A 26,118-nucleotide genomic window follows, 5' to 3' on the forward strand; every position below is an offset into this window, starting at 1 on the left:
CCCCCCCCCCCCCCCCCCCCCCGTTCCATTCCACCCGGCTCTTTACCAACACCTAGGTAACAGAAAATCCAGAAGGGTAGGGACTGGTGGAAAGCACTGATGTCCCCAGCTCAGTTTTTAAAACAGTGGAACAAAACAGACCAGGAAGAGTTTCAAAGGCAGGAGTAAATGTAACTCAGATATTCTGGGTAAAGCCTGCAAATTCATCTCTGTAGCTCTGGCTGCCTCCTTTGTGCATGGGTGTCAACCCAGCTGATTGGTCTAGAAAACAAGAAGAGTCAATTGCCTGACCTCAGGATCTTCACAGAGCTGAACTCAATCACTTAACTAAAAAACGAAAACAGCTGAATAATTATTAAACCAATATGGTCATTTCATTATTTTCATGACCTGCTCAGTTTCATTACTTGATTATCTAAACAATAATTCACCAATGAGTGGTTGGTTCAGTGGTTAATTACCTAGAGACTAAGCCACTATCTCTATGGAACTGCCCAGCAAAAAAAAAAAAAAAGGTTATCTGAATTAAAGCATAGGGTCAGGATGCTAAAAGGATACACTCAGTAAATATCTCTGCAGAGCCCATTGCCTGCCTGGCACCGCTTTAGGGCACAGCAGTGATAAATAGGAATACAGTTTCTTTCCTCATGGGCTTATTTCCTAGTGATAGGGAGAGCTGACCAACATTTCCCTTTGGAGGTTTAATTGTTTGCTAAAAAAATGAAATGAATTTGTCCTGATATGCTTGATGTCCTTAAGGGGAAAAAAAAAAATCTGGGAAGTCTGAAATCTAAAACTATCCCCATGGTTACAAAACTTCCTCAAAACTTGTCCTGTACAATATTGTTAAGAAGTATGCTGAGATGCTCCAAAAGGGTCACTCTAAAGGTAATTAACCTCTAAGATCTTTCTTATAACTGCAAAATTAAAAAATACATATGGTGATTTTATTTTGGTTCATACGACTGTATTTCCTTGTATGGCAGCCATTGGGATCAAGCTGTATCTTTGCTATGTAGCTGTACATTCATTTTGCTGTCCTCCAGTGCCTAATTCAGGGCTTTGTAGGTTATGGGCACTCTGTAAAATGCAATTAATAATCAAAATATAGGAAGTCATAGGAATAAGATGGGGGTGCTCAATTAAACCCCACAAGGCACACAATAAATACTTGTTAAATTTTATAGAGCATAAACCTATTCCATGAAATACTGACTCTTGTTGACCAAAACTAACATTTTGATGGAGAATAATCCAGCATATTCACTTAGATGTGGTACTTTCCAGAAGAATGGAGTTTACCATTTAGGTCCATCTTAATTTCCAACAGTTTTAATTGTTTTCACAGAGTTAACTGATTTATGCAATTGCCTCTTGATGAGTAGGGTCCCTCCCTAATTTTCACTAGAAAATTAGGTTTATGCACAGTGTAGCTGATACGGAGGGGGGTGAGCCATTGGACTATGTTATAGTCCAATAAAGAGAATTGCTTCTATGTCATCCTTAGTTGTCTGGCATATATTTGGAATGACCCAGAAATACAGGGAGAAATTAATTATTAAATGAGATCAACAGGAGGCAACAAGGTCTCAGAAATCTGTGTTGGGTTCAGACTGTCCTCAGCTGCTGTCTAGACCCTCCAGAGTCGACCTTGCTCACCTGCCGGGGCTCCTCCAAGTTTGCTTCGCTCTGGTCATGACACTCGGTGTTTGACAACGTCAAGTTAGTTACAATGAAGGCGAGACAGAGCCCACTGAGCTTTAAGACTTAGCATCCAACAGCTTGGAAGAGTCCAGAACATCCATGCTTCAGGAAAAATGGTGCTGCCAGGCAATGTGTGACATGTCATGTTTTTTAAAAGACATTTATGGATAATTGTCCTGAAGGAGACAATTGCTTCCCCATTCTTAGAGCAAAGTGACTTCTAGGTCAAAATTCATGCTCCCGCGAAAATAATTAAGAGAATGATAGCTTTGCAAAGTTATGTGGGCATGTTTTTCTTTTTCTTTTTTTAACCAATACATGATACACAGCAAGGAGGAACACTTGTGCTATGTAAATCAAGTGATTCTGGGCATTTCTGTTGATGTTTCACTTGAGGAACAGAATATCTGAAAGTCAGCAGAGCCCTAGAAACCACAAATTCTTGAGCATAATATTCAGAGAAAACGGATCAAATTTGCAGAGTAGGTGGACAGGGGAATCAGAATGATTGTTTTATATCACATAGATGAAACAAGCAACCATCTGACTCTTCACTGTTAGACTTATTGATTTCCTGCCATGTTAAGACACAGAGTTAGATGATCTGGGACTCATAGAAGCTTGAGTTACATGATTCTTTAGAAAAATAAATGTGACAATAATACATGCAGGGCTTTTGTGTTTGCTTTAAGAAACTGAGCATGCACTATTATATACAGGTCTCGATATCCATGAACGGGAAAGGTACCTTGCACTCATCTACTATGACTGAGTTGTGTGCGGCATAGACACACTGGTTTGAGTTGCTCTCCCTATGGTTCTTCAAGTCATCGTAAATGGACTGAGTCTTGGTCATTTCGATATCTTCATGCACTCGGTGCTGGGAGTCAATGGTGTCCAGCTCAGACTTGGAGAGGTGATAGACAATCCCAGCCCCAAAAGAGTCACCCACAACATTGACAGACGTTCTCATTCTGTCCCTGGAGACAAAGAACAGAACACGCTTAGTGAGGAAGCAGTATGATGTGAGGGTGGAGAGGTCAAGGTCTGGACTGGAGAGCCCTGGGGTTGAGTTATAGCTCTATCTTTCACTCTGGACTTGTGACTGGTCTGGACCAAGTGACTTCACTTTCATGAGCGTTGATTTCCTTGTCAACTGGAGATAACAATTGTACTTCTCTCATAAGCGTGTATGAAAATTAAACAAAACGATGTACATAAATTGCTTAGTAAAATGTCTAATGAAATGGTAAGCCCAATAAACAATAACAGAAAAGAAAGGAGGCAGGAAGGAGGAAGAATTAGAGGGAAATAATGTCCAGTAGTCACGTAGTCATGAGAGGTGGACCATAAAGAAGGCAGAGTGCTGAAGAATTGATGCTTTTGAAGTGTGGTGCTGGGGATGACTCTTGAGAGTTCCTTGGATGCAAGGAGATCAAAACAGTCAACCCTAAAGAAAATCAACCCTGAATACTCATTGGAAGGACTGATGCTGAAGCTCCAATACTTTGGTTACCTGTTGCGAAGAGCTGACTCATGGGAAAAAACCCTAACACTAGGAAAGATTGAAGGCAGAAGGAGAAGAGGGTGACAGAGAATGAGATGGTTGGATGGCATCACTGACTCTAATGGACACGAGTTTGAGGAGGCTCCAGAAGTTGTAATAGACAGGGGAGCCTGGCGTGCTGCAGTCCGCGGGGTCGCAAAGAGTCAGACACGACTGAGCCACTGAACCAAACTGAACTGAAAGGTGTGCAGCAGCAGTAATCAAGTTTGAATCCTCTTTCTTTCATTTTGCTTCACATTCTGCATACATGCTAAGTTGCTTCAGTCATGTCTGACTCTTTGCAACCCCATGGACTGTAGCCCGCCCCACTCCTCTGTCCATGGGATTATTCTGGCATGAATACTGGAGTAGGTTGCCATTCTCTTCTCTGGAGGATATTCCAGATCCAGGAATTGAATCCATGTCTCCTGCACTGCAGGCAGATTCTTTACCATCTGCTGCTGCTGCTAAGTCACTTCAGTCGTGTCTGACTCTGTGCAACCCTATAGACAGTAGCCCACCAGGCTCCCCCATCCCTGGGATTCTCCAGGCAAGAACACTGGAGTGGGTTGCCATTTCCTTCTCCAATGCATGAAAGTGAAAAGTCAAAGTAAAGTTGCTCAGTCTTGTCTGACCCTTAACGACCCCATGGACCGTAGCCTACCAGGCTTCTCCATCCATGGGAGTTTCTAGGCAAGAGTACTGGAGTGGGCTGCCATTTCCTTCTCCACTTTACCATCTGAGCCACTCATAAATGATGGGAAATTCAATGGACATGAACTTGGGCAAACTCCAGGAGATGGTGAAAGACAGGGAGGCCTGGCATGCTGCAGGCCACGGGTTCACAAAGAGTTGGAATGACTCGGTGACTGAACAGCCACAACAATGTCTAGACCTCAGAATTAGTACCCAGACAGCAGCCATTTCTAGTAATGTCCAGCAAGCCTTCTTGATTTAAACTGTTCTTCAAAGATTCCAGATAACCTCCACTTATTTATTAATTCTTTGTGAAAGAGTAGCCACCTATGAATTCCCTCATAATAAAAATTTTATCTTTTTTGTAAGGATCTCTGCCCAACACACACATACACACAGACACAGCTGTTGGCTAAGACACCCAGTCACAGTTTCCTCCCTGACTAATATGTGTAGTGATGATGTGCCCTGAAAAAAAACCAAAATACTTTCTCTTGCTCTTTCTGTTAATCTAAAAAAAAAAAAAAATCTTCCAGAGGGCCTCTTGAACCAGGAAGGGCTGAGAAAACTCCTTCCTCAAATCCGTTTCTCAAGTTCTGACTTGGAAAAAATAGGATGGCTCATAACACTCCCTCTCAAAATGTCAGCATCGGGAAAACTAATTAAGTTCTTAAGAGTAGATTGTAATCTCTCACCCATAAGTTAAAAACAGTGTGAAGAGTCCTTTTGACCAGATTTGTGAGATACTCAAAGTTGTAAAAAGAAGGATGCTGGAAAATTACAAAGAAAAGAAAAAAGAGTTTAAGTAAAAATGCTACCGAGACATCTTAGCCCAGCACTCTAGCATTCGATTCAAAATTTAAAAAAAAAAAAAAAAAAGGAGGATACCAGCATTGGTTTAAGGCAAAGTGGAAACCTTAATTGGTTCTTGGAACAAAAGCCTAAAATAAATTCTACCTGCTCTGATCAAATCTATTTCTCATTTAAAGTGAAAGTCACTCAACCATGTCCGACTCTTTGCAATCCCATGGACTGTATGTAGCCTGCCAGGCAACCTCTGTCCATGGAATTCTCCAGGCCAGAATGGGAGTGGGTAGCTATTCTCTTCTCCAGGGGATCTCCCCAACCCAGGGATCAAACCCACATCTCCTGCATTACAGGTGGATTCTTTACCATCTGAGCCACCAGGGAAGTCCAAGAATACTGGAATGGGTAGCCTATCCCTTCTGCAGGGGATCCTCCCAACCCAGGAATGGAACCCTGGTCTCCTGCATTGCAGGCGGATTCTTTACCAGCTCTGTTACCAGGGAAGCCCGGTCATTATGAAGTTGCAATAGAAGGAGTCTGGCTTGGTTCTCTTGCAAGGAGCTTGGGAGCCAGCTGTCCTTCTGGTTTCAAGCAGGAAGATACTATCCATGAAAAAGATACAGATCACAGTCCACTTCAACTCTCAGGGACATCTGTATATTTGAGAAGGTTCTTGCCCTCCCTTCTGCTTTAGAGAATCTACCTCAGAGGGATAGTCTTAACATGAATGAAGACTGGGTCTTGAGGTCATCTACAAGACTCAGGCATTTGACGTGGAGATCACTAAGAAGCCCCAATATAAGGAGATGAGAAGGAATTATGTAGTAAGAAAAAGCCTGGGACTTTCCAGGTGACACAGTGGATAAGAATTCACCTGCCAATGCAAGGGACATGGGTAAGATCCCTGGTCTGGGAAGATCCAACATGCACCCAAGAAACTAAGCCCATGAGCCACAACCACTGAGTCCCAGGGTCTAGAGTCCATGAGCTACAGCCACTGAGTCCCAGGGTCTAGAATCCATGAGCTACAACCACTGAGTCCCAGGGTCTAGAGTCCATGAGCCACAACCACTGAAGACTACATGCCTAGACCCTGTGCTCTGCAACAAGAGAAGCCATGGGATGAGGAATCCATGCAATGAAGTGAATAGTAACCCCCACTCCCTGCAACTAGAGAAAGCCTGCATGCAACAACGAAGACTCAGAGCAACCAAAAAGAAAGAAAGGAAAAGCTTGGACTCTGGAGGCAAGCTGACTTGGATTCAAATGCCAGCTTTTCCCTTTACCTGTTGGACAACCCTGATCATACATGTTTGTGAGCCTTGGTTGTCTCATCTATAAAATGGAAATAATAATTTTAAAAAGTTCTCTACAGAAAGGTTGTTGTGAAGATTAAATAAAATAACATAATTCTTAGAATAGTTCCAAACATTTAATGAGAACTCACAAAATTAATTATTGCATGTTGTATACTTTTACTTCTAATAGAATTATGGTGAGGATTAAATAAGGTAGTATCTATAAGATATATTCCTGTTCACATAAATGTGAGCTACCATCATTATTGGGCTTCCCTGGTGGCTCAGATGGTAAAGAATCTGCCTGCAATGCAGGAGACCTGGGTTTGATGACTGGTTTGGGAAGATCTCCTAGAGAAGGGAGTGGCAACCCACTCCATTATACTTGCCTGGAGAATTCCATAAACAGAGGAGATTGGCGGGCTACTGTCCAGGGGGTTGCAGAGTCAGACACAACTGAGTGACTAATACTTTCACTTTCATACCATTACTGTTAATCATATTAAGTCAATTCATACACTCTTTTGGCACCTCCTAGGTAGACCATCCAAACATGCCTGGTTAAGTTACTGTCTCCCCTTAAAACATCAACCTTATTTATAGGCCAATTCCTAAGGCGGCACTCCCAACTAACCGGCTGAGTTATTTGTTCCTCAGAGAGTTGTAGTCTACTTTGTCATTTTTCAACTAAACTTCCCATCCCTCTTGGCCTATGCTCTGAACTGTGCACCCAACACCCCTGGTCAATTGTTAATTCCAAAGAGAAGTAAAGCCTTCAAGAAGAACACTCTGAATACCCACTCATCTCATGGCCCAGAAGAATCTGTCTTATTGGCAAATAGAGAGATCAAGGTAATGGTGGTGGTGATGATGAAGGTTGTTGTTTAGTTGCTAAACTGTGTCCAACTAGTTGCCACCCTATGTGACCAGGGAAGCCTGATGATGATGATGAAACGTGATGATTCCTCACATTTATATGAATAGGAATACACTTTATAGATATTACCTTATTTAATCCTCACCATTACTCTATAAGAAGGGCTATTATCCAAATGTAAGAGATGGAAACACTGAGGTTGAAAGAGATTAAGTGGCTTTTCAAAGTCACACACCCTCGTAGAGTCACAGAACCAAATCTGGACACAGGCAATGTGACTCTAGAATCTACTGTCCACCATATGACACAAAGCACTCAGGAACCAGACAGCCCTGATTGGAAAAATGGCTAAGTTTGAAAATGGTTAAGTAGAAACAAAATAAGAATGTGGACTCTAATACTTGCTGAGTTCTTTGTTATTGAGTTGGCCAAAAAGTTCATTTGGCTTTTTCTGTACTGTCTTATGGAAAGATCTGAATAACTTTTTGACCAACCCAGTGTTTATTGATTCATTCAACAAATACATAATGAGCATTTTAGTATGTGTGCTATGCCAAGTGTCCAAGCAGTAAAGAACAAGAAGAGACCCTTCCTATGCTCTCTTTTCTGTAAAAACTCATACTCTCTTTACTTGTCTGTATCCTCCACTAGAATAAGATACATATTTGAATAGGAATAAGTACTGGATGTTCTTGGGTTTTGTAGGCAGGGAAGTTTATTTACATTAGGGTCCCATCAATGGCTGGAACTGAAGTGTCTTGAGTCAGGTACTAAGGGTGGATCTGAGATAATGAGCTAGAGAGAAGAGAGAACTAATATGTGTGAAATCTAAGAGGTAGGTACTCTCAGGAGCATTCCGGATGGCTAATGAGTACAGTGGGAGCAGAAGGAAAGGACTGAGCAAATCATGTATGGCCTTATCGGTCAAGTGCAAGAGTCAGGACTTTATCTCAAGCGTGACAGGGAGCCATGGAAGGGAAGCATCACAGTTGTTTCAGTACAAAGAATGGCAAGACTGAAAGAGCCAAATCAGCTTAGTAAAGATGTGGTAGATACAGAGGAAGATGAACCTAAGACAGAGTTAGATAGCATCACTGACTCAGTGGACATGAATCTGAGCAAACTCCAAGAGACAGTGAAGGACAGGGAAGCCTGGTGTGTTGCAGTCCATGGAGTTGCAAAGAGTTAGACATGACTTAGCAACTTAACAACAAGAAGCAGGAGACAGAATTACAGGACTTGAGGACTGATTGATTATGGAAGTGAAACAAACAAACAAAAAAGAGTCGAGAATTCCTCTCAAGTTTCTGGTTTGGGCAACCAAAGGACAAGGCTGCCATATGTAGGGGGCATAACTGATGGGGAGGAAAAAGATTCTGGTGTCAGCGTAAAAGTGCCAAGTGTGAGGACTGTGACCCAGCCAAGGGCAAATGTCCCGCAAATGATTGGGAATATGGACCAAAGGTCAGGAGAGATATCTGAGCTTCAGATGTGAATGAAGAGTCAACACCTAAAGAGGCCATGGGTGAGTCAAGGCGGATTCAGTTCATCCTGGGAGAGAAAGTAAAGTGAAACAAGCAGATAATCTAGTTCAGAACCCTGAGGAAGACAAACTAGTTAAGGAATGGGCAAAGGAATAAGAGCCTGCAAAGGGGGCAGGAATTTAGAAGAGGGTGGGGGAAGCACCCATGACTGTCTGGAGGTCGGGTAAGATGAGGCAAAGAAGTGCCTCTTGGCTTCAGCAATGAAGAGGCCATGATCAAGCTGGCAAGGGTAGCTTCAATCCACAGCTCTCCACTGGAAGAAGCTTAAAGGAGAGGCAAGGAAGAGGGGAACACTGTGCAGAACCACCTTAGTCAAGATGCCTGACTGTGAAGCTGAGGAGACAGAACGGTAGAGGCAGGCAGAAGAGAGAAATTTGGGTTTGCTTTTGAGGCCACCAGGGAAATATCTGACCAACTCTGGGGAAGTCCGACTCTAGCCAAGAGCAGGATATGGGGATTTATGGCTCACGTGTGGAAATTTCTCCACAGACAAATGCTTTCATTTTCTTTCCCAACAGCCCCAACGGTTCATGAAACCCCGCTGATCTCAGGAGATTTTTAGGCTGCTTCGTAAAAAGAATTTTAGAGTGCTTCCTGTTATTCTCTGGTCTGGATATAGCATGTCCAGACTGTGAGAAGGAGAAAGACGTGAGCTTTTAATTGAATGAATTCCAAAAATGATATAGCTATTCTTTGGAGTTACTGGGAATCAAAACCAAAATGGGGACTTGATGAAGCTCCTTCATGCTGAGGCACTGGGTTGGGTTTCTTGCAAGAAAAACAATTGCCAAGGTGCTCTCTCTTTCTCCTTCTCTCAGTCTAAACCATCTGGCAGGAGATGGTGGGATTGTCTGAAAGTCTTATTCACAGAAGAAGAGATCCAGAGTCACTCAAAATTCAACTGGTACCTTGTACTGGAGTGAACCACACAAAACTGCCATTTTTATGTCTAGAAAGGCCAACTACCCACTCCAGTATTCTTGGGCTTCCCTTGTGGCTCAGCTGGTAAAGAATCCGCCTGCAATGCAGGAGACCTGGGTTAGATCCCTGGCTTGGGAAGATCCTCTGGAGAAGAGAAAGGCTACCTATTCTGGCCTGGAGAATTCCATGGACTGTAAAGTCCATGGGGTCACAAAGAGTCAGACTGAATGACTTTCACTTTCTTTCAGAAAGGCTAACTATTGGCCATTTCATATGAGCCAGCCTAATGCTCATAGAAACAAACCATTGGGTCTGCCTCTCAGGATTCAGGGTGCCCAATGTGGCAGAGGGGTCACCTGAGGCCCCGGACCTTGAGGAGGCCGGCACTATTCTGGGCATCTGAGGGCTCAGACTGCATGGGATTAAGGAAGGGAAGAAGGAACCACAGGACACTGAATTTTGGATTCAAGCCTGGATTGCAATCCTGGCTCCAGCAGAGAAGGTTGTTTAGTTTTTCTGCTCAGTTTTCTCATTTGTAAAATATGGAAAGCAATATCCACTCCCAAGCGTGTTAAGAACATAACAACCACTAACCCAGAGAAGTGCTCAGCCTTTGAGAGGTCTTGGACCAAACTGCCTATAACAGCCTTCACAGAGCACCTGACCGAAATTCAGTGCTCAGCCTTAACTGCATCACCACCGTCATCATCGGTCCAAGCACAAAGGGGAGCAAATCACTTCCTCTCTTATTCCTTCATCACGTCTTACACGTTCCTCCTCTGTACCTACCTCTGTTGGGATTTTCTGACCACATCTGTCCCCATTACCAGACTATAACCCTTTCAGAGTGGGCTGTTGTATTCGTTTGTGACACGGACAGGAGGGGAGGAGGGCTGGAAAGGAGGTAAGTGGGTATGTAAAGGAGGCAGGGTGGGGATGGATCATTGTCTAAGAAGTGGAAGCAGATTAACTCTAGAAAGAGAACTGCCTTCTGTTCACCAAACCTCCGGTTGGCTATTTCAGTGGTAAAAAGTTCAGACACTGGGTGAGATCTAGAAGAAGGAAGAGGGAGACACAGCCCAGATTCCCTTGCAGAGGAAAGTGAGAGCAGTGTCTTGAGAACTAAGGAAAGACACAGAGGTGGAGAGTGAGGAGGAACAGCCAGGTAGGCAGAGACTGGAACTAAACAGGTGTAGGAAGAGATTCCCAGGGGTGGGGTACACCAAAGGATGTTTCAAAAAGAAAATAGATGCCTATTATTAAGTTTTTACTTTCCATAAATTATTATTATGATACAAGAGAAATAAGAAATAATAGGGGAAGAAAAATAAATTCCCTTCTTCCCTTCTAGACTCTTTGGCTGGTCTAATAATTAAATCTACATAAGAGATTAATGGAAAAATGTAATTTCATGTATGCCTGAGCCTTAATAAAATAGGAGATTCAAAGGCAGTCAGGTAATTGAGGCTTACATGCCATCCTGAGGGAAGGAAGGGGACAAGGGTCTGGGGCTTGAAAGGAGAGGAAGACAACTCACAGGAAGAGCAAATATTTGGTAAACAAATGTTTGCCCGGCAATGCAGATAAGCCTCTCCAGTGAAAAAAGTTCTCTCTGGTAACAGAGTTCTTCCTGGTATAGGTTTCCTTCTAAACCCTTTCAGTCAGTTAAGGAGGAGGAAAAAAGTTTGTCCTTAGTCTGATGGGTCCTGACCACTTTCAGCTTAAAATAAGCCACATGCTAACCAGCATTTTGAGGAGTCTCATATTCTGCTCCTTCTCAAGATGCAGCTACACGGAAAAGGAGATTTTTCTTTCTCATTTTATAGCTCTTCTGAGCTAGGCCCCTCCTCTAATCTTTCCATGAGCATATATATATATATTTCTTTTGTGATGCATTAAAATGTGACCCACCTCCACCCCACTCCCTCGATGGGGAATTACACTGCGTGGAGTCAGGAACACTTTGGCAGGGGACAGAAGGACTTAATCAAAAAGGGTAAGGCTGGCATGCTAAGGGATGACAAAAAAATGAAAGATGAGGCAAGATGTAGGAAAGAGAAGTCAGTGGAAGTAGGAAATTGAAGCAAAAGGCTTAAACATAAACCCATGGAATCTTCAGAGGTATGGTGTACATAGGAATTGGTTTTCTTTTCCACCAGACACAGAGCGGGGGTTACCTCAGCTAAGTGTGTGTAAATATGCATGTGTGCATGTCTCAAATGAGCTAATGAAAATGCAGATGGGAAGCCTGGGACACCCAAGGAACAGCCAGATGGTCTGGGTTTAAATCCCAGGTCAGCCTTTTAAGACCTACTAAATTGGGATATATTTCTTTGCTCTAAGCCTCAGTTTTCTGAAGTGTAAAATGAGGACAGTATTACCAGCTGCCTTATAATTTGCTGCAACTTTTTAAACAAGTCCATGTGACACGTGTAGAACAACGTCTGACACTATTAGTTATCAGAGTCTGGTGTCCTCTTGATCTCCTTTCATTGAATGGATGCCCCCAGTGTCAGCTGGAGCTCAGAAAAGAGTAGAGATGTTCACATACCACAGTCAGGAACTCCTGCTCCCTCTTCTCTACCTCTGCTCTGAGCCATTGCTTCTGGAGGTGAGGTCCCTGGATTGATCATCAGCATCCTCTGGGAACTTGTTAGACAAGCCACTTCTTGGGCCCCTCCCCAGATCTTCTGACTCTCCAGGAGGTTGAGTGCACACTCAAGTTTGAGAACCAAAGCTCTATTCCCTCTGGGAGGCTAATGGGGGGACCCTGCAGGGTGGAGGCCCCCCTTAGGCTTCCTTATAAGGAAAGAACTCAACTATATCTCCAATGAGCAAATACGTCCCCAGAAATAATCTCACCAGCAGTCCTATGTGATAACCGGGCCATAGGTCCACCTGGCTCTCCTTTTCCCACCTGTGGTCTGACTCAGTTATTTATCACCTTTCCCTGGTACGGGCTTCCTGGGTGGCGCTGATGGTAAGGAACCCACCACATGCAATGTAGGAGACATACTGAGATGTGGGTTCGATCCCTGGGTCGGTCCCTGGCTGGTCTGAGAGCATCGGTGTTTACAATTAATTGATCACAGCCAGGTACCGATTTCTCTGGAGGAGGAAATGGCAACCCACTCAAGTATTTTTGCCTGGAAAATTGCATGGGCTGAGGAGTCTGGCAGGCTACAGTCCATGGGGTTGCAAAGAGTCGGACATGACTGAGTGACTGAGCAAGCAAGCCTAGTACTCACCCCCCAGTTTTCCTTCCATCCTGACGCCTTCAGAGAGAGGGCGTGATGTCAGCAAGGACTCATAAACATCTGCCAAAGACTCCTGACGCAAAGGGCTTCTTGGACCCTGGGGGAGGTTCTGATTTTACCAGCCCCTCCCATCTGGTGTTCTAGGACTCAGACACTTTCAGGGCCCAGAATCTTGGTTTTCACCATGACATTTACAGAGCAGCTAAGCCTGCTCATTGAAAATCATCCAGGGCTTGGCAGGCAGTAATGTGGCTGGCTGACCTCCAGCAGTTGGCAAACAGCATGGCACATTAAATGTCACTATGGGCTTTGTTTGGTTCTAAATTGAAAATTGCTAGAGTTATGAAAGCTTACAAACCTCACAAACCTGGGGAGGAAAAGAAATGTCCTGCTTTTCTTTGTCTCCTGCACAGATTACATCACCAGGGAAAAACCAGAGCCCCCTGCACCTCTCTCTCAATTCATCCCCCTGCCCCACTCACACACTGAAGGGCATCCAACAGCTATGGAGCCCATGACCAAGAGTGTGTTTCCAGAACTCCTCTTGCTGGTGAGAAAGAATGTGGAACCGTTACTAATTCAAAGCAGATCTGACCTAGCTACAGACCCCTACACACTTTCCCAGGATCCTCTACCCTCCCTTTTTCTTTGCTTCTGAAAAGGAATGTTCATGCTCATTTGTATATAAACATCCATCACCAGCAGAATCCTAGTCTGGGTCTTAAAACTGGAAGGGCATTCAAGGGCACAGAGGTCTAGACTGTGCTTTCAAGCTGGTAGTTTTACTGCTCACGTTATCGGCATGACACAGTTGAATCCAGAAAGTAAGTAACCAGCCCACAGTCCTACCATGAGTAAGTGCAGAGTTCAGACCTGGGCCTCTGGCTTTCTCCCCTTGATCACAGAGCCTCTTTCCCTCTGAGATCAGACCCCAGAACTAGAAGCGAGTTCTTCAATCACTCTACCCTTTCCAGCTGCAGCCTGCAATGACGTTTTATCATATGCAATCTCATCAATAGAGTTAATCCAAACAGATCATCACGTTTTTGCTGTTGTTCAGCCAACTCCCTCCTGCTAGCACGTTTCACCTCCAGAATGAGGATGCCTTGCTCTGGGTGCAGGTCTGTGCTCGTCATTCCGAGCCTCTGACTCTGAAGCCAAGGGCTGCCCATTCTCTGACATTTAGGTCAGGAGGAGGCAGGGTCGTGCATGTTTCATGAGCTGACTCTCCTCCAAGAGGCTTGGAAGAAGATGACTGCCAGGAAGACCAGCCCACAGTGGTCGATCCAAGGAAGCCAGAGGACTTGAAGTCTAAGAGTGGCTGAGACCTTCATCGTACCCTGTTTGTCCCCACTTAACCTCCTTGTTTTGTTTTGTTTTAATCCTGAGAGAGGGGAAAAAAAAACAAGTCAGACAAAAAATTCTCTGGTTAGAATGTAGAACGAGGGGTGCCCCGAATCAGCTTGTTTTTCCCAACCATTCTGATTCTGGACCCCTTTGCGCCTGTGTGGGGCGGTGTGAAGGGTCCTGACCTGGCCACACAAGCTACCCTGTGCCTTGCGACACTTGGTTTCCTCATCTGTGAAACACACCACTGTGCTCTTTATGGATTAACTGTAAACCAATGTAAAGAGCATGGTGGCACTCCCCAAATATCAGCTCCTTTTCTTCATTCCTGATAAATCAAGTATATTTTTCCACTAAAATGAATTTGCATTATAATGGGGGGCAGCATCTGTACTAATCATTGCTAAAGAGATACATCTCTAATGGTGGATTTCAGGCCTTGGCAACAAGTTCAAGAAGAGAGTAGGCAACGGATCCTAAAAACATAAGTTCAAAGGTCAAAGAGGTAGAGGAGGCTAAAGTCACAAGGGAAGCAGCTGGGACTTTAATAGCTTCTTCTGTCATTCTTCATGCGTGGAAAGGCCCCTGGTTATCACAAAGCAGCTCTGTGTGTCACTTTAGCATGCAATTATTGAGCTCCTGCTGTGTGCTCTGTCCCCAACAGTTGCCAACGTCTTTATTTCCACTTTGTCCTCCTCCTAACCAAAACCAACCCCACCCCTTAGTCTCTCTTACCCTATTTTTTCCAAATCCTTCCACCAAACCCCACCAACCAATCTCAGCTGCCCCAGTAACTGCCTTGTTTGGATGGACATCATGAGAAAGCTTGCCCCTTGGGGCCAGAACAGGGCACAGAGAGCCACCAAACTAGCGCTAAGGCCCCTCTACCCCCATTGAAAGAGACGGGCAGGGACAGATAAGATTCATCTCCCGTGAAAGGCATTTCTCTGGTGATAGAAGAACCAGTCAGGAAGATCTGTGCCCCTTCTGAGTTGAACAGATTCTGTCCACTTCTCATTTGTAACCAAACCTCAAGAACAGGCAAGTTTTCTGGAAAGACCAGGCTTCCTTCTACCCTTCCAAGATCTCCTTCTTCCCTTCAGCCACTTACACGTTTCTCTCTTCGGAAGGGTGCTTGTAGAGAAGTGGAACTTCTCTAGCATGCAGGAACTCGAGTCCATAAAATGTGGCTTCTGGCTCTTAAAATCCATGTCAATAAATGTCAGAAAAATCGCTACTGGCAGGTAGGGCAATTTTACAAAATTAAGTGTGAACACTTTGGATCTCTGCGCTTGTCATTCTGAGCCTCTGACTCTGAAGCCAAGGGCTGGCTCCTGTCACGGAGTGCCAGGACTGGACTGGAAGTACCAGTGTACATCCCATAGAACATCAGAGCCCCAGGAAGACCTTGGCAAGAATATGCCAGCCTCCTACTGGGGGCCATCTGGATAGACTGACCCACCTTTGAGAACAGATAGTGAGTCTCACACTAGGATAATGTCCTTCACTGGGAAAGCGAGCTGGGCTACATGTACAATGTCAAGTTCAAGCATCTCTGCACGGGCTCAAGGCTGTCTACCTTATGTCACCTTTCACCACTCCCTACCTTTCACTTTGTGCTCCAACAGTACCAAACCACTCAGAGGTCTCCACTTTATTTGTTGCCTCTGTGCCTTTGTGTAGGCTTGCCTTGACCAGAATGTCCTAAACTGGGTAACGTCTACCTACCTGTTAGGGTCCAGCTTAGGTATCACTACCTTTAGAAACTTGAATGTGGCCGTGATTATGAATTTTGTGGCCTCCAAACCCAAGCAGACCGAGGGTCGAATCTCTATTCATTCTCCCTAAACCTCAGTTTTCCTATTTATAAAATGGAAGTGATAACACCAAATCTTCATCATTGTTAAAGAAATCTGTGAAGAACTCAGTGTAGCTGACACATAGTATTCAGTAGCCATTCCCCTTGTTTTCTGATTTCTCCACTCTGCCTTTCCATCCTAGTGTGGGATGGGTATCTATCTCTATCACTATTATTCTATGTGTGTGCAATTTAGAAATGTACATTATTGAAGTATAATTTACATACAATAGAATGTACCCATTTAAGTGTATGTTTTGATGAGTTTCCACTTATGTGAACACCTGTGCATATCTGTGTCTATGGAACATTTCTACCACTCCTAAAGCCTTCTTTGTGCCCTTCCCGGTTAATCCTCATGCCTCAATTTCTGGGCCCGGGCAAGCATGATCTCTTTTTACTGCTGGAGATCATATTATCTTTCCTAGAGCATCACATAAGTGGAATCATGCAGTATATACTCCTCTGTGCTTTGTTCCCTCAGTATAATCAGTTCACTCAGTTTTGAAATCCCCTGCATGCTTCAACAGTAATTTGTCCCTTGTAGCTCTGCTTTTAACTTCGTATTTTAATTAATTTGCTTCCTCCACTAGACTCTGAAGCTCTCAAACATTCTTTTTCTTCTCTGGTTCCCAAAGAGGCACTCAGTAAATGTTAGGGGGAAGAAAGGAGGGAGGAAATGAGAGCGTTGTCATGGGGACTGGCGAAGAAGATCTTGGCGCAACCTTGCATCTTGTCCACCCCTGGGCGGCAGTATTCACATTCCCAGCAGAGCCACACACACAGACACTTACAGCAGCCAGTCCACAGCCACCAGCAGGCTGATGTCCTCGGTCGGCAGGCCCACAGCCGTCAGGATAAGGAGCATGGTGACCAGCCCAGCACTGGGAATACTGGCTGCACCAACGCTGGCCAGTGTGGCCGTGAGGCTGTGAGAACAAAAAAGGTCAGGTCAAAGGAAGAGAAAGTAGCCTTGCCAAAACCATCACTGGCAGACAATTTTAAGCTCTAATTTTCCCAGCAGTCATAAAATCCTTTTTTCCTCCCAAGGAATAGAGGAATCTGGAGTACCAAGACCCAGGAAATAGGGTCTATTTGGGTTTTGCTCAGTCTGATGGAAGCTTACAAATTCATGGATCAGAGTCTTGCCCCCATCATGCCATGCCATTCACCAAATATATCACAGGGCTCAATGCAGGCAAGGAAATACTAAAGAAGAAAAACAAATCACCCTTAATCCTTCCACAGGAATACCACTGCATTCATTTCTGCTTACGTCTTTATGTCTCTGTGAGAAACAGAGACTTCTAGACTAAGTGGCAAGAGTCTGAGGAGGTCATTGCCAACATTAACATGAGAACTCAGAATAGCACATATCCAGACCCAACTGAGTGGACATCGGGGAAACAAACTGACAGAATTCCAAATGACATTAAGCTTTAGATGCCTGGACATTTCACCATGGGCTGGAAAGTACATTATTCAGAAACAGGGTGCCAAGAAATGATAATAAAAAAAAATGGGAGACCTTCTTCCTGAAACATCTCATTCCTTGCTTTTCAAGGAATGCCAAGGTCATATCCAGTGCCATTTTGAAGTTGTCTCTGGAAACGAGTTTAATCTAGGGTTCAAGCACCCCACCTAGACACCAGAGGGCCTCTGTGGCCAAGCAAAGGACAGTGACTTTTTCTCCCTCTATTCTGATGTTGTTTATAAAAGCTGTCATTTCTGAATGGACAGCTTATGAAAATATGGATTCCCAACTTGCTTTTCTGACTGCTGAAAAGAAATAGGCGGCTGCTTTCTTTGTGGTTATATAAATTTTTTTTTGTTGTTTGTTTTACAGTTTTTATAGAGTTTTACAGTAGGTCTTCTGGCTTCAAACCAAGCCTCAGACTCCCAAGCTGGTTTGCCAGTTGGTGTGTCCATGTACAGAGCCCTGGTATTACAGTCAAAAGGAACCTGAATTTACCTAATCTTACACATGAGGAAAGAAAGTTCCCAGGAGGTTTTGTGGTTTGCACTGCTTTTTCCATATTGCCATCCTTCCCCCACTTAGGCTTATCACATAACAGATACTCCCCCTCGGTGGGATTAGAACCCATCTTTGCTTTTACCCTGCCCCAGCAATATGGAGCTGATGTAAGGGTTTAAAGAGCTCCATTTTGGGGGGTGGGGGGCATCCACTTAGGTCATAAGAGATAATAATTAGTAGTGGTTATCATAGAGGTTCTCAAGTTGAACGACCTAGCTTCACATCCCAGTTCTGGCACTTATTAAGCACATGACTTTGGGCAACTTACTTAACCTCTTTATGCCTTGATTCCCTTATCTATAAAACAAGAGATAACAATGGGGTCTCACTCATGGAGTATGCAGGAGCTCAGAAATTAAGCACTTAGAAGAGGCTGGCACACTGCAAATTCCCCTCCCGCTAATACATGTGAATTCTTATTCTCATTGGGAAATCCGGGCAGGATGAGGCCGCTTTGTGATGAAAACTTCCCTAAAGTCCCGAGAGCTGGCAGGTGGGAATTCTCAGCCGTTTCCCCAAGATGGATAGAACACACCAGGGAAGGGGAACTTCCTAAGTTCCAGCGGTCTTGGCTGAGGCTGTTTCGTTTGCAACCTCAGTTGCTTCTGTTCTGTGAGTCACTCTTCCACACCCCTGGGTGCTGTGGCCACGTTGTCTTGTTACCCCTTGGTTGTGTAAGACAACCTTCTATAAAGAAATCTTCCTGGAAGCTGGCTCTCTTTCTGTTCCTCCATCTCAGTCATTTCCTGACCCGAACATAGGCGGGGTGCCTGTGGAACTCTAAGCCCTGCAACAGTCCCTGGGCGGAGATCTTCCCTCTCTTTATCCCTTCCCGATTTTCACGTCCTTCCGCTCCTCTGGCTCACTCCTCTGGCTGGTTTTTGGATGTTGTACAAGACACCACACACACATTAATTGCAGCAGAACCTCACAGTAACCCTACAAGGTACATCTGGTAGTACCACCAACTGGACGGGTGGAGAAACTTAGGGTCACTCAACTGAACATGGTCTGCTGGGATTTGAGCATTCGTCCGCTCGATTCCAATGCCATGCTGCCTTTTTATGTCTCTTGATCCCTCCTCACATTGAACTCTGCTACTGCTACTGCTAAATCACATCAGTCGTGTCCGACTCTGTGCGACCCCATAGACGGCAGCCCACCAGGCTCCCCCATCCCTGGGATTCTCCAGGCAAGAACCCTGGAGTGGGTTGCCATTTCCTTCTCCAACACATGAAACTGAAAAGTGAAAGTGAAGTCACTCAGTCGTGTCCAACTCTTAGCAACCCCATGGACTGCAGCCCACCAGGCTCCTCCATCCATGGGATTCTCCAGGCAAGAGTACTGGAGTGGGGTGCCATTGCCTTCTCCGCACATTGAACTCTAAGACTTAACAAATTTGCTGAGAATTCCTGGCCACTGTTTTGCTACATGCAGGGAAATGAGAAGACGAGAAATGTTCTTGGAGGCACAGCAATGAAGCTAGACTTGGCTATTTTTCTCTGACTAAATTGGAATTACACATACTACATATACTAAGTAGCAGCCAGGAAACTACCTAACTACATATACTAAATATACATATACTACATATGGAGTATACGAACTACATATACTCCTTGGGGGGAGGTGTTTCCCAGAGATAGCCCTTGTGATGTCTACAAACAGCGGATTTGATTGAACTTGTCAAGGGCACCACTATTAAATATATTTGGCCAACTTTATCCTTTGTCCTGTGAAAATTCTCGGTACTATCATTATTAAAATAAAGGGTAAATTTAAATAATTCAAGCATAATCTCAATCACCTGGTCTGATCTGCAAGTTCTCATCTAATGATGTGAGCTTGATGGGAAGCATGGTTGCTTCATCAATGGGAGACTTCAGAGACATTAAAAAGCCCCATTTGTCCTTGAATTTTAAAGTAAGGGAGGTTGGTTTGTCTTTGAATTTAAAAGGAAGGGAGGTTGGCAGTCCTGTACACAATCTGTCAGGACATGACTTAGAAGGCTTGATAATTTGGCATGTTTTCCACTGAGTAACATCATGTTACTCACTATATCACTGTCACCTTTTTCTGTCATATGTTAGGAGTACTGTATTTGATTAGGCATCAATAATAGTAATAATACTAGTAGCTAAGATTTATTGACAGGTAAAAAATGTGATTATTGTCCCATTATTTGAAATTGAGGCTCCTTTACAGTACTGCTATAGGTTGAGGTGCGTCCTCCCCAAATTCATTTGTTGAAGCCCTAATCTCCAGTGTGATGGTACTTGGAGATAGAGCCTTGGCCATGAAGGTAGAGTTCTCATGGTGAGATTAGTGTCCTTGTAAGAGGAGACATAAGAGAAATTGCTGCCTCTCTCCAGGTACCAAGGTAAGGCCATGTGAGTGAACATCCAGAAGGCGGTTATTTGCAAATCTGGAAGAGGACATTTTTCAGGAGCTGAACCCACTGGCACCTTAATATTGGACTTCCCATCCTCCAGAACTGTAAGATATAAACATCTTCTGTTTGAGCCAAATAGTCTGTGGTATTTTGTTACACAGCCTGAGCTGACTGAGACAAGTACATACCTCCTAGGATGGTTGTGAGGATTAGATAAACTAATACATACAAGTAGGTGTGATCTTTAAGTCTGCAGAGAAGCGATATGTCTTTAATGACATATTGGAAAAGTGTTCTTTCTGAATTTTTAAAAATGATAAATACATAGGTAAAATGACTTTAGCAAAAACAAAAAAAAATACTATTTATTTGTAATAAAATGTTACGTGCTGTATTGAGGAATCTCTTCCTCCAAGTACTTTATCAGTTATGCTGTCATTCCCTGGAAAGCTGAAGGGAGCATATTTTAAGAAAAACTGGATCCAGAGTCAGTTGATGCAGGTCCCAGGAACAGCCCTTCTGGCTCGTTACTGATGGTATTACATCTTCAGACAAATTACCGAGCTCCTAAAGCCTGTGCTTCTTCATATATTAAATATAGAAGTAACTGCCTTGGAACATCACACGATGGTTAAAAATCAATTAATGTCAAATTTCTGAAGCAATTTCACATAGGCAATACAAACAGAAGACATTAGTGTGAGCCTGCTTAATTCCTCTTCCAATCTTCCCTTTGAGTTTGCCAATAATTCCTCTTCTCTTTCACGTCTTTCACCATCCTTCTACCCAGATAACTGAAACTGAAGTGGCCTTTGTGAAATGGAATTAGTGTGGAAGGGACAAAAGAGTAAAGGATTGTTTCAGTGCTTCATCCCACCCACGTCACTCACCTTACGGTCACAATCTGGCCTCCATCTAGGACGACACCATTCATTTGGGCGATAAAGATGGCAGCCACCGCTTCATAAAGGGCCGTACCATCCATGTTAATGGTTGCTCCGACTGGCAGGACAAATCTAGTCACACGCTTATCAATCCCCAGATTTTCTTCCAAGCAGCGGAAGGTGACAGGCAAAGTTCCAGCACTAAGGGACAACAAGAGAGACGAGAGTTATGTCCACTTTAGAGAAGCAGGACAAAGCACAATCTGAAATGCCACCACAAAGCTTTTGTTCTTTGTTCCAATCAAGCAATGTGACTTGAAAAAAGCAGCATCTAGAACTAAATTAAAACCCATCAATTTGCCATATAGGCCATTACACAGTATTGAATAGAGTTCTGTACTCCAGTAAAAAATGTTTTAAATTCAAATAAATTTTAATTCTAGCAATAAAGCAAAATAAAAAACAAAACAGAAACAAACAAAAAACCCCTTGATTTGGAGGCTCAAATTCAATCTTATTAAGATGCTAATTAGGCAGGAAAATATTTTTGTTGGTTCTAGTTTTTGAGATCTACTCAGAGCTTCAAGTTCTCCTTTGCCTTTGGTCCCTGTTTCCATCTTGGATTAAATATTCAAAACCTGTGTGATGTGCCCACATTAATGGGGCTGCAAAATAAAGGTAAGGAAAAGGATCAGCTACTGAGGATCAGAATGAGGAATGTTTGAATGACCCATAATTTTATGCTAGAAACACTGTTTCCAACAAGATTAACTACATGGGTTGTACCCAGCCCCTGGGAATTGCCCTGAGCTGGCTTGCTAATTTTGAGGAAGCTGGACAAATATGGCAAGCACCATTCAGCAAGAATCCAGTTCAGTTCAGTTCAGTTCAGTTCAGTCACTCAGTTGTGTCCACCTCTTTCCATGAATCGCAGCACACCAGGCCTCCCTGTCCATCAACAACTCCCGGAGTTCACTCAGATTCAAGTCCATCGAGTCAGTGATGCCATCCAGCCATCTCATCCTCTGGCGTCCCCTTCTCTTCCTGCCCCCAATCCCTCCCAGCATCAGAGTCTTTTCCAAGGAATCAACTCTTCGCATGAGGTGGCCAAAGTACTGGAGTTTCAGCTTTAGCATCATTCCTTCCAAAGAACACCCAGGGCTGATCTTTAGAATGGACTGGTGGGATCTCCTTGCAGTCCAAGGGACTCTCAAGAGTCTTCTCCAACACCAGAGTTCAAAACCATCAATTCTTCGGCGCTCAGCTTTCTTCACAGTCCAACTCTCGCATCCATACACGACCACAGGAAAAACCATAGCCTTGACTAGATGGACCTTTGTTGGCAAAGTAATGTCTCTGCTTTTGAATATGCTATCTAGGTTGGTCATAACTTTTCTTCCAAGGAGTAAGCGTCTTTTAATTTCATGGCTGCAGTCACCATCTGCAGTGATTTTGGAGCCCAAAAAGATAAAATCTGACACTATTTCCACTGTTTCCTCATCTATTTCCCATGAAGTGATGGGACCAGATGCCATGATCTTAGTTTTCTGAATGTTGAGCTTTAAGCCAACTTTTTCACTCTCCTCTTTCACTTTCATCAAGAGGCTTTTGAGTTCCTCTTCACTTTCTGCCATAAGGGTGGTGTCATCTGCATATCTGAGGTTATTGATATTTCTCCCAGCAATCTTGATTCCAGTTTGAGCTTCTTCCAGCCCAGCATTTCTCATGATGTACTCTGCATAGAAGTTCAATAAGCAGGGTGACAATATACAGCCTTGACGTACTCCTTTTCCTATTTGGAACCAGTCTGTTATTCCATGTCCAGTTCTAACTGTTGCTTCCTGACCTGCATATAGGTTTCTCAAGAGGCAGGTCAGGTGGTCTGGTATCCCCATCTCTTTCAGAATTTTCCAATTCCCTGGGGATCCTCACAGACATTCCAACTCCCTGATAAATGGTCATTGCCAACTCTAGAGTCTCTCCTATGACATATGGCAGGAAAGCTCTGTAGCTAATCAAAGACCCAATGTGGAGTGACTTCACTCCCACTCCTCCAAGGTGTGGGATGCAAATTCATGACCATAGGAATCAATCTCAAAGGCCAGAACTCCTGACATGTTTGGTGTCTTCTAAAAGAGGAGACCTACGAGAGTATGAGTCGCTGAAAGCCAGACTTTTTATTTCCATGTGGACAGAGGTGACTGGAAGGCAAATGAATTTGCTTCAACGCTTAATGAATATGGAAAGCAACGCAGAACATTCCAACTGCCATGGGAATACCTTGTGAGCCATTCTCTTTTTTCTTATTCAAACTTTAGCAAACTGACTTGAGAGAAACCCCTAGCGTGGACGGCACGTTTGTCTTCTTGTCATTATAGCCTTAGTCATAGTTCCCTCCTACTTGTCAGGATTAGGGCTGGACAAAGACACTTGCAAAGGTCTCAGTTTCTCAGAGTGGAAGAGGACCGTCAGCTTCAGGCATGATAAATAAAACGCAGATTCCAGGACCAACTCAGAACCAAGGACCCTGAAGCTCCAAACTTAGGGTCTCGTAAATCTGCACCTTAACATCCCACAGACCCACAAGCCCTATTAACAACCTTGAGTAGCCAGAGTCATCTTATTGAACCATTCTTTGTGATTTCAGGTCAGGGGTCTGTCTCATGCCTCCTCTTTGGCTTTAGGTGGGGGAAAGTTATGGATGTTTGGAGACCTCTCATTTAAAAAACCCTAGGAACCCAGGGAAAAGGTTGGGGTCTAGCCTCATTTACACGTGGGAGTGTCGTTGTACCTGGCTTGCTGCCCCAGCCATTTCAAGAGAAGTTAGCGTCCTTTGGCTTCCCTGGTTGCTCAGATGGCAAAGAATCTGCCTGCAGTGCAGGAGACCCAGGTTGGATCCCTAGGCGGGGAAGATCCCCTGGAAAGGGAATGGCAACCCACTCCAGTATTCTTGCCTAGAGAATTCCATGGACACAGAAGCCTGGTGGGCTACAGTCCATGGGGTCACAAAGAGTCGAATGCAAGGGAGCAGCTAATACCCTCACTTTCACCTAATGTCCTTTATTCCTCTCCCACACCTCCAGCCCCTTTCTAAGACCCTTTGATGTCACCAGGACACCATGATTGGTCTGAAATGGCAGCATAGCTGCTGTGGGCAGCTAGATTCTCACTGGTATGAATCTAAGGACACTGCTGGGACGACTGGAATATATCCACTATTATTACCGCATTCATTTCCCCACACTGTCATCAAAGGCTCTTTAGACAATTCAAGAGACTGAGGAACACAATTGGTGAGCCATGAAAATATTCCTACTGCCACTAGGGGATATGCTTTGTGTCTTAAAAATTCATATGTACCCCATCAGTCCAAATTAGGATTTGAGAATTTTAACTCTTTCTTGTATTGACAGGCTGACATTCTGACATTGTATGTTTTTTTTTTTTTTTTTTTTGGCTCCTGCCTCCACAGTCATATGATTTAGATATAATTTTCTTGTTTTATTTGTTATCCAGATTAGTTTTAACAGCAGGCACTGAGGTCAGAGGGATGCAGAGAGATGTGTCCCAGGCCACCCTCCACCGCAATCCAGCTGCCCTGACACCAGCCCCTGTGCCTATTGAGAAAATGGGGCCAACCCTCCCCTCTATGTCCCATACAGGCCAAGGTCCGAGGAGGTAGAAAGTGTATTTAACTGTGTCCCTGGGGCTTTTCCCTTGTGGTCATAATGGGAAAGAAACCTTGACTTAATTCTCAGTACATGATTCCTGCCACCGTGACTTTAAAAAGAAAATAAAAGAAATTCTGCTGCTGCTGCTAAGTCGCTTCAGTCGTGTCCCACTCTGTACGACCCCATAGATGGCAGCCCATCAGGCTCCTCCGTCCCTGGGATTCTCCAGGCAAGAATACTGGAGTGGGGTGCCATTTTCTTCTCCAATGCATGAAAGTGAAAAGTGAAGTCACTCAGTCATGTCCAACTCTTAGCAACCCCATGGACTGCAGCCTACCAGGCTCCTCTGTCCATGGGGTTTTCTACATCCAGGCAAAAGCCACATTTTAACCAAAGATTAAAACCATATTCTTTTTTCAAATGAAATACAAGGTAAAGGGGGAGAAATGCGTCTAATGTTTGTGGTCCAAGAACTTGTCTTTGATTTAGATATAATTTGGGGTTTTCCCAATGATTTTAAGATTTACCTTTGTCGTATAAAGGGACTAGGATAATTGTCTAGTCATTCAAGAGAAAAGATAATAATATTTTGAGATAGTCAAAACCATAATGGCACTGGAAGAAAATATAAAGTAATATTTTACAATCTTTGGTGGAAAAGATATTCCTAAGCAAAGTCAAAATTTTAAATACTAAAGGAAAAGATTGATGACTTTGTGCTCAGTTGTTTCAGTCATGTCCAACTCTTTGCAACACCATGGACTGTAGCCCGCCAGGCTCCTCTGTCCGTGCAATTTTCCAGGCAAGAATACTGGAGTGGGTTGCCATGCCCTTCTCCAGGGGATCTTCCTGACCCAGGGATCAAGCCTGTGTTTCCTGTACTGCAGGGAGATTCTTTTTATCACTGAGCCATGGGGGAAGCTCCACAAATTAAAACCTGCTAGTGATACAAAGCATGGTAAAATATTAAGACAAATATCAAGTGAAGAGGGGCATTATTTGCAACATATGATACATAAGTTGATATTTTTATACATGAAGAGAGCTGAAAACCAATCCGGAAAGGATAAATACCCCAACAGGAAAGGAAGCTCACAAACAATTCACAGGGCAGGGGAGGGGAGGGAAGGATGATCAAAAAGAACACAAAAAGATGTTTTCCCTCCCCAGTAATCAGAGTAATGCAAATTCAGTGAGATCACTTTTCACCAATAGGTTTGGAAAGTGTTAAAATGACTGCTTTTATGTCCCCAGTTAGCAGGGACATAAACTAACGTACTT

At 43.9% G+C, this 26,118-nt stretch overlaps 1 protein-coding gene across 1 annotated transcript in view; it reads right to left on the reverse strand.

The window, feature by feature from the left end:
* SLC1A2 (solute carrier family 1 member 2) overlaps positions 1 to 26,118 on the reverse strand; it is a 160,472-nt gene that overhangs the window by 6,203 nt on the left and 128,151 nt on the right. Inside the window, exons 8-10 of the mRNA XM_040259014.1 lie at positions 21,173 to 21,367; positions 16,650 to 16,784; positions 2,453 to 2,684 (exon numbers count right to left, since the gene is read on the reverse strand). Of these exons, the coding sequence (XP_040114948.1) occupies positions 2,453 to 2,684; positions 16,650 to 16,784; positions 21,173 to 21,367 (562 nt within the window). The remainder of the gene's footprint in view (positions 1 to 2,452; positions 2,685 to 16,649; positions 16,785 to 21,172; positions 21,368 to 26,118) is intronic.

The sequence above is a fragment of the Oryx dammah genome, unplaced genomic scaffold (assembly GCF_014754425.2).
Source record: "Oryx dammah isolate SB20612 unplaced genomic scaffold, SCBI_Odam_1.1 HiC_scaffold_17, whole genome shotgun sequence".
Taxonomy (NCBI): Eukaryota; Metazoa; Chordata; class Mammalia; order Artiodactyla; family Bovidae; genus Oryx; species Oryx dammah.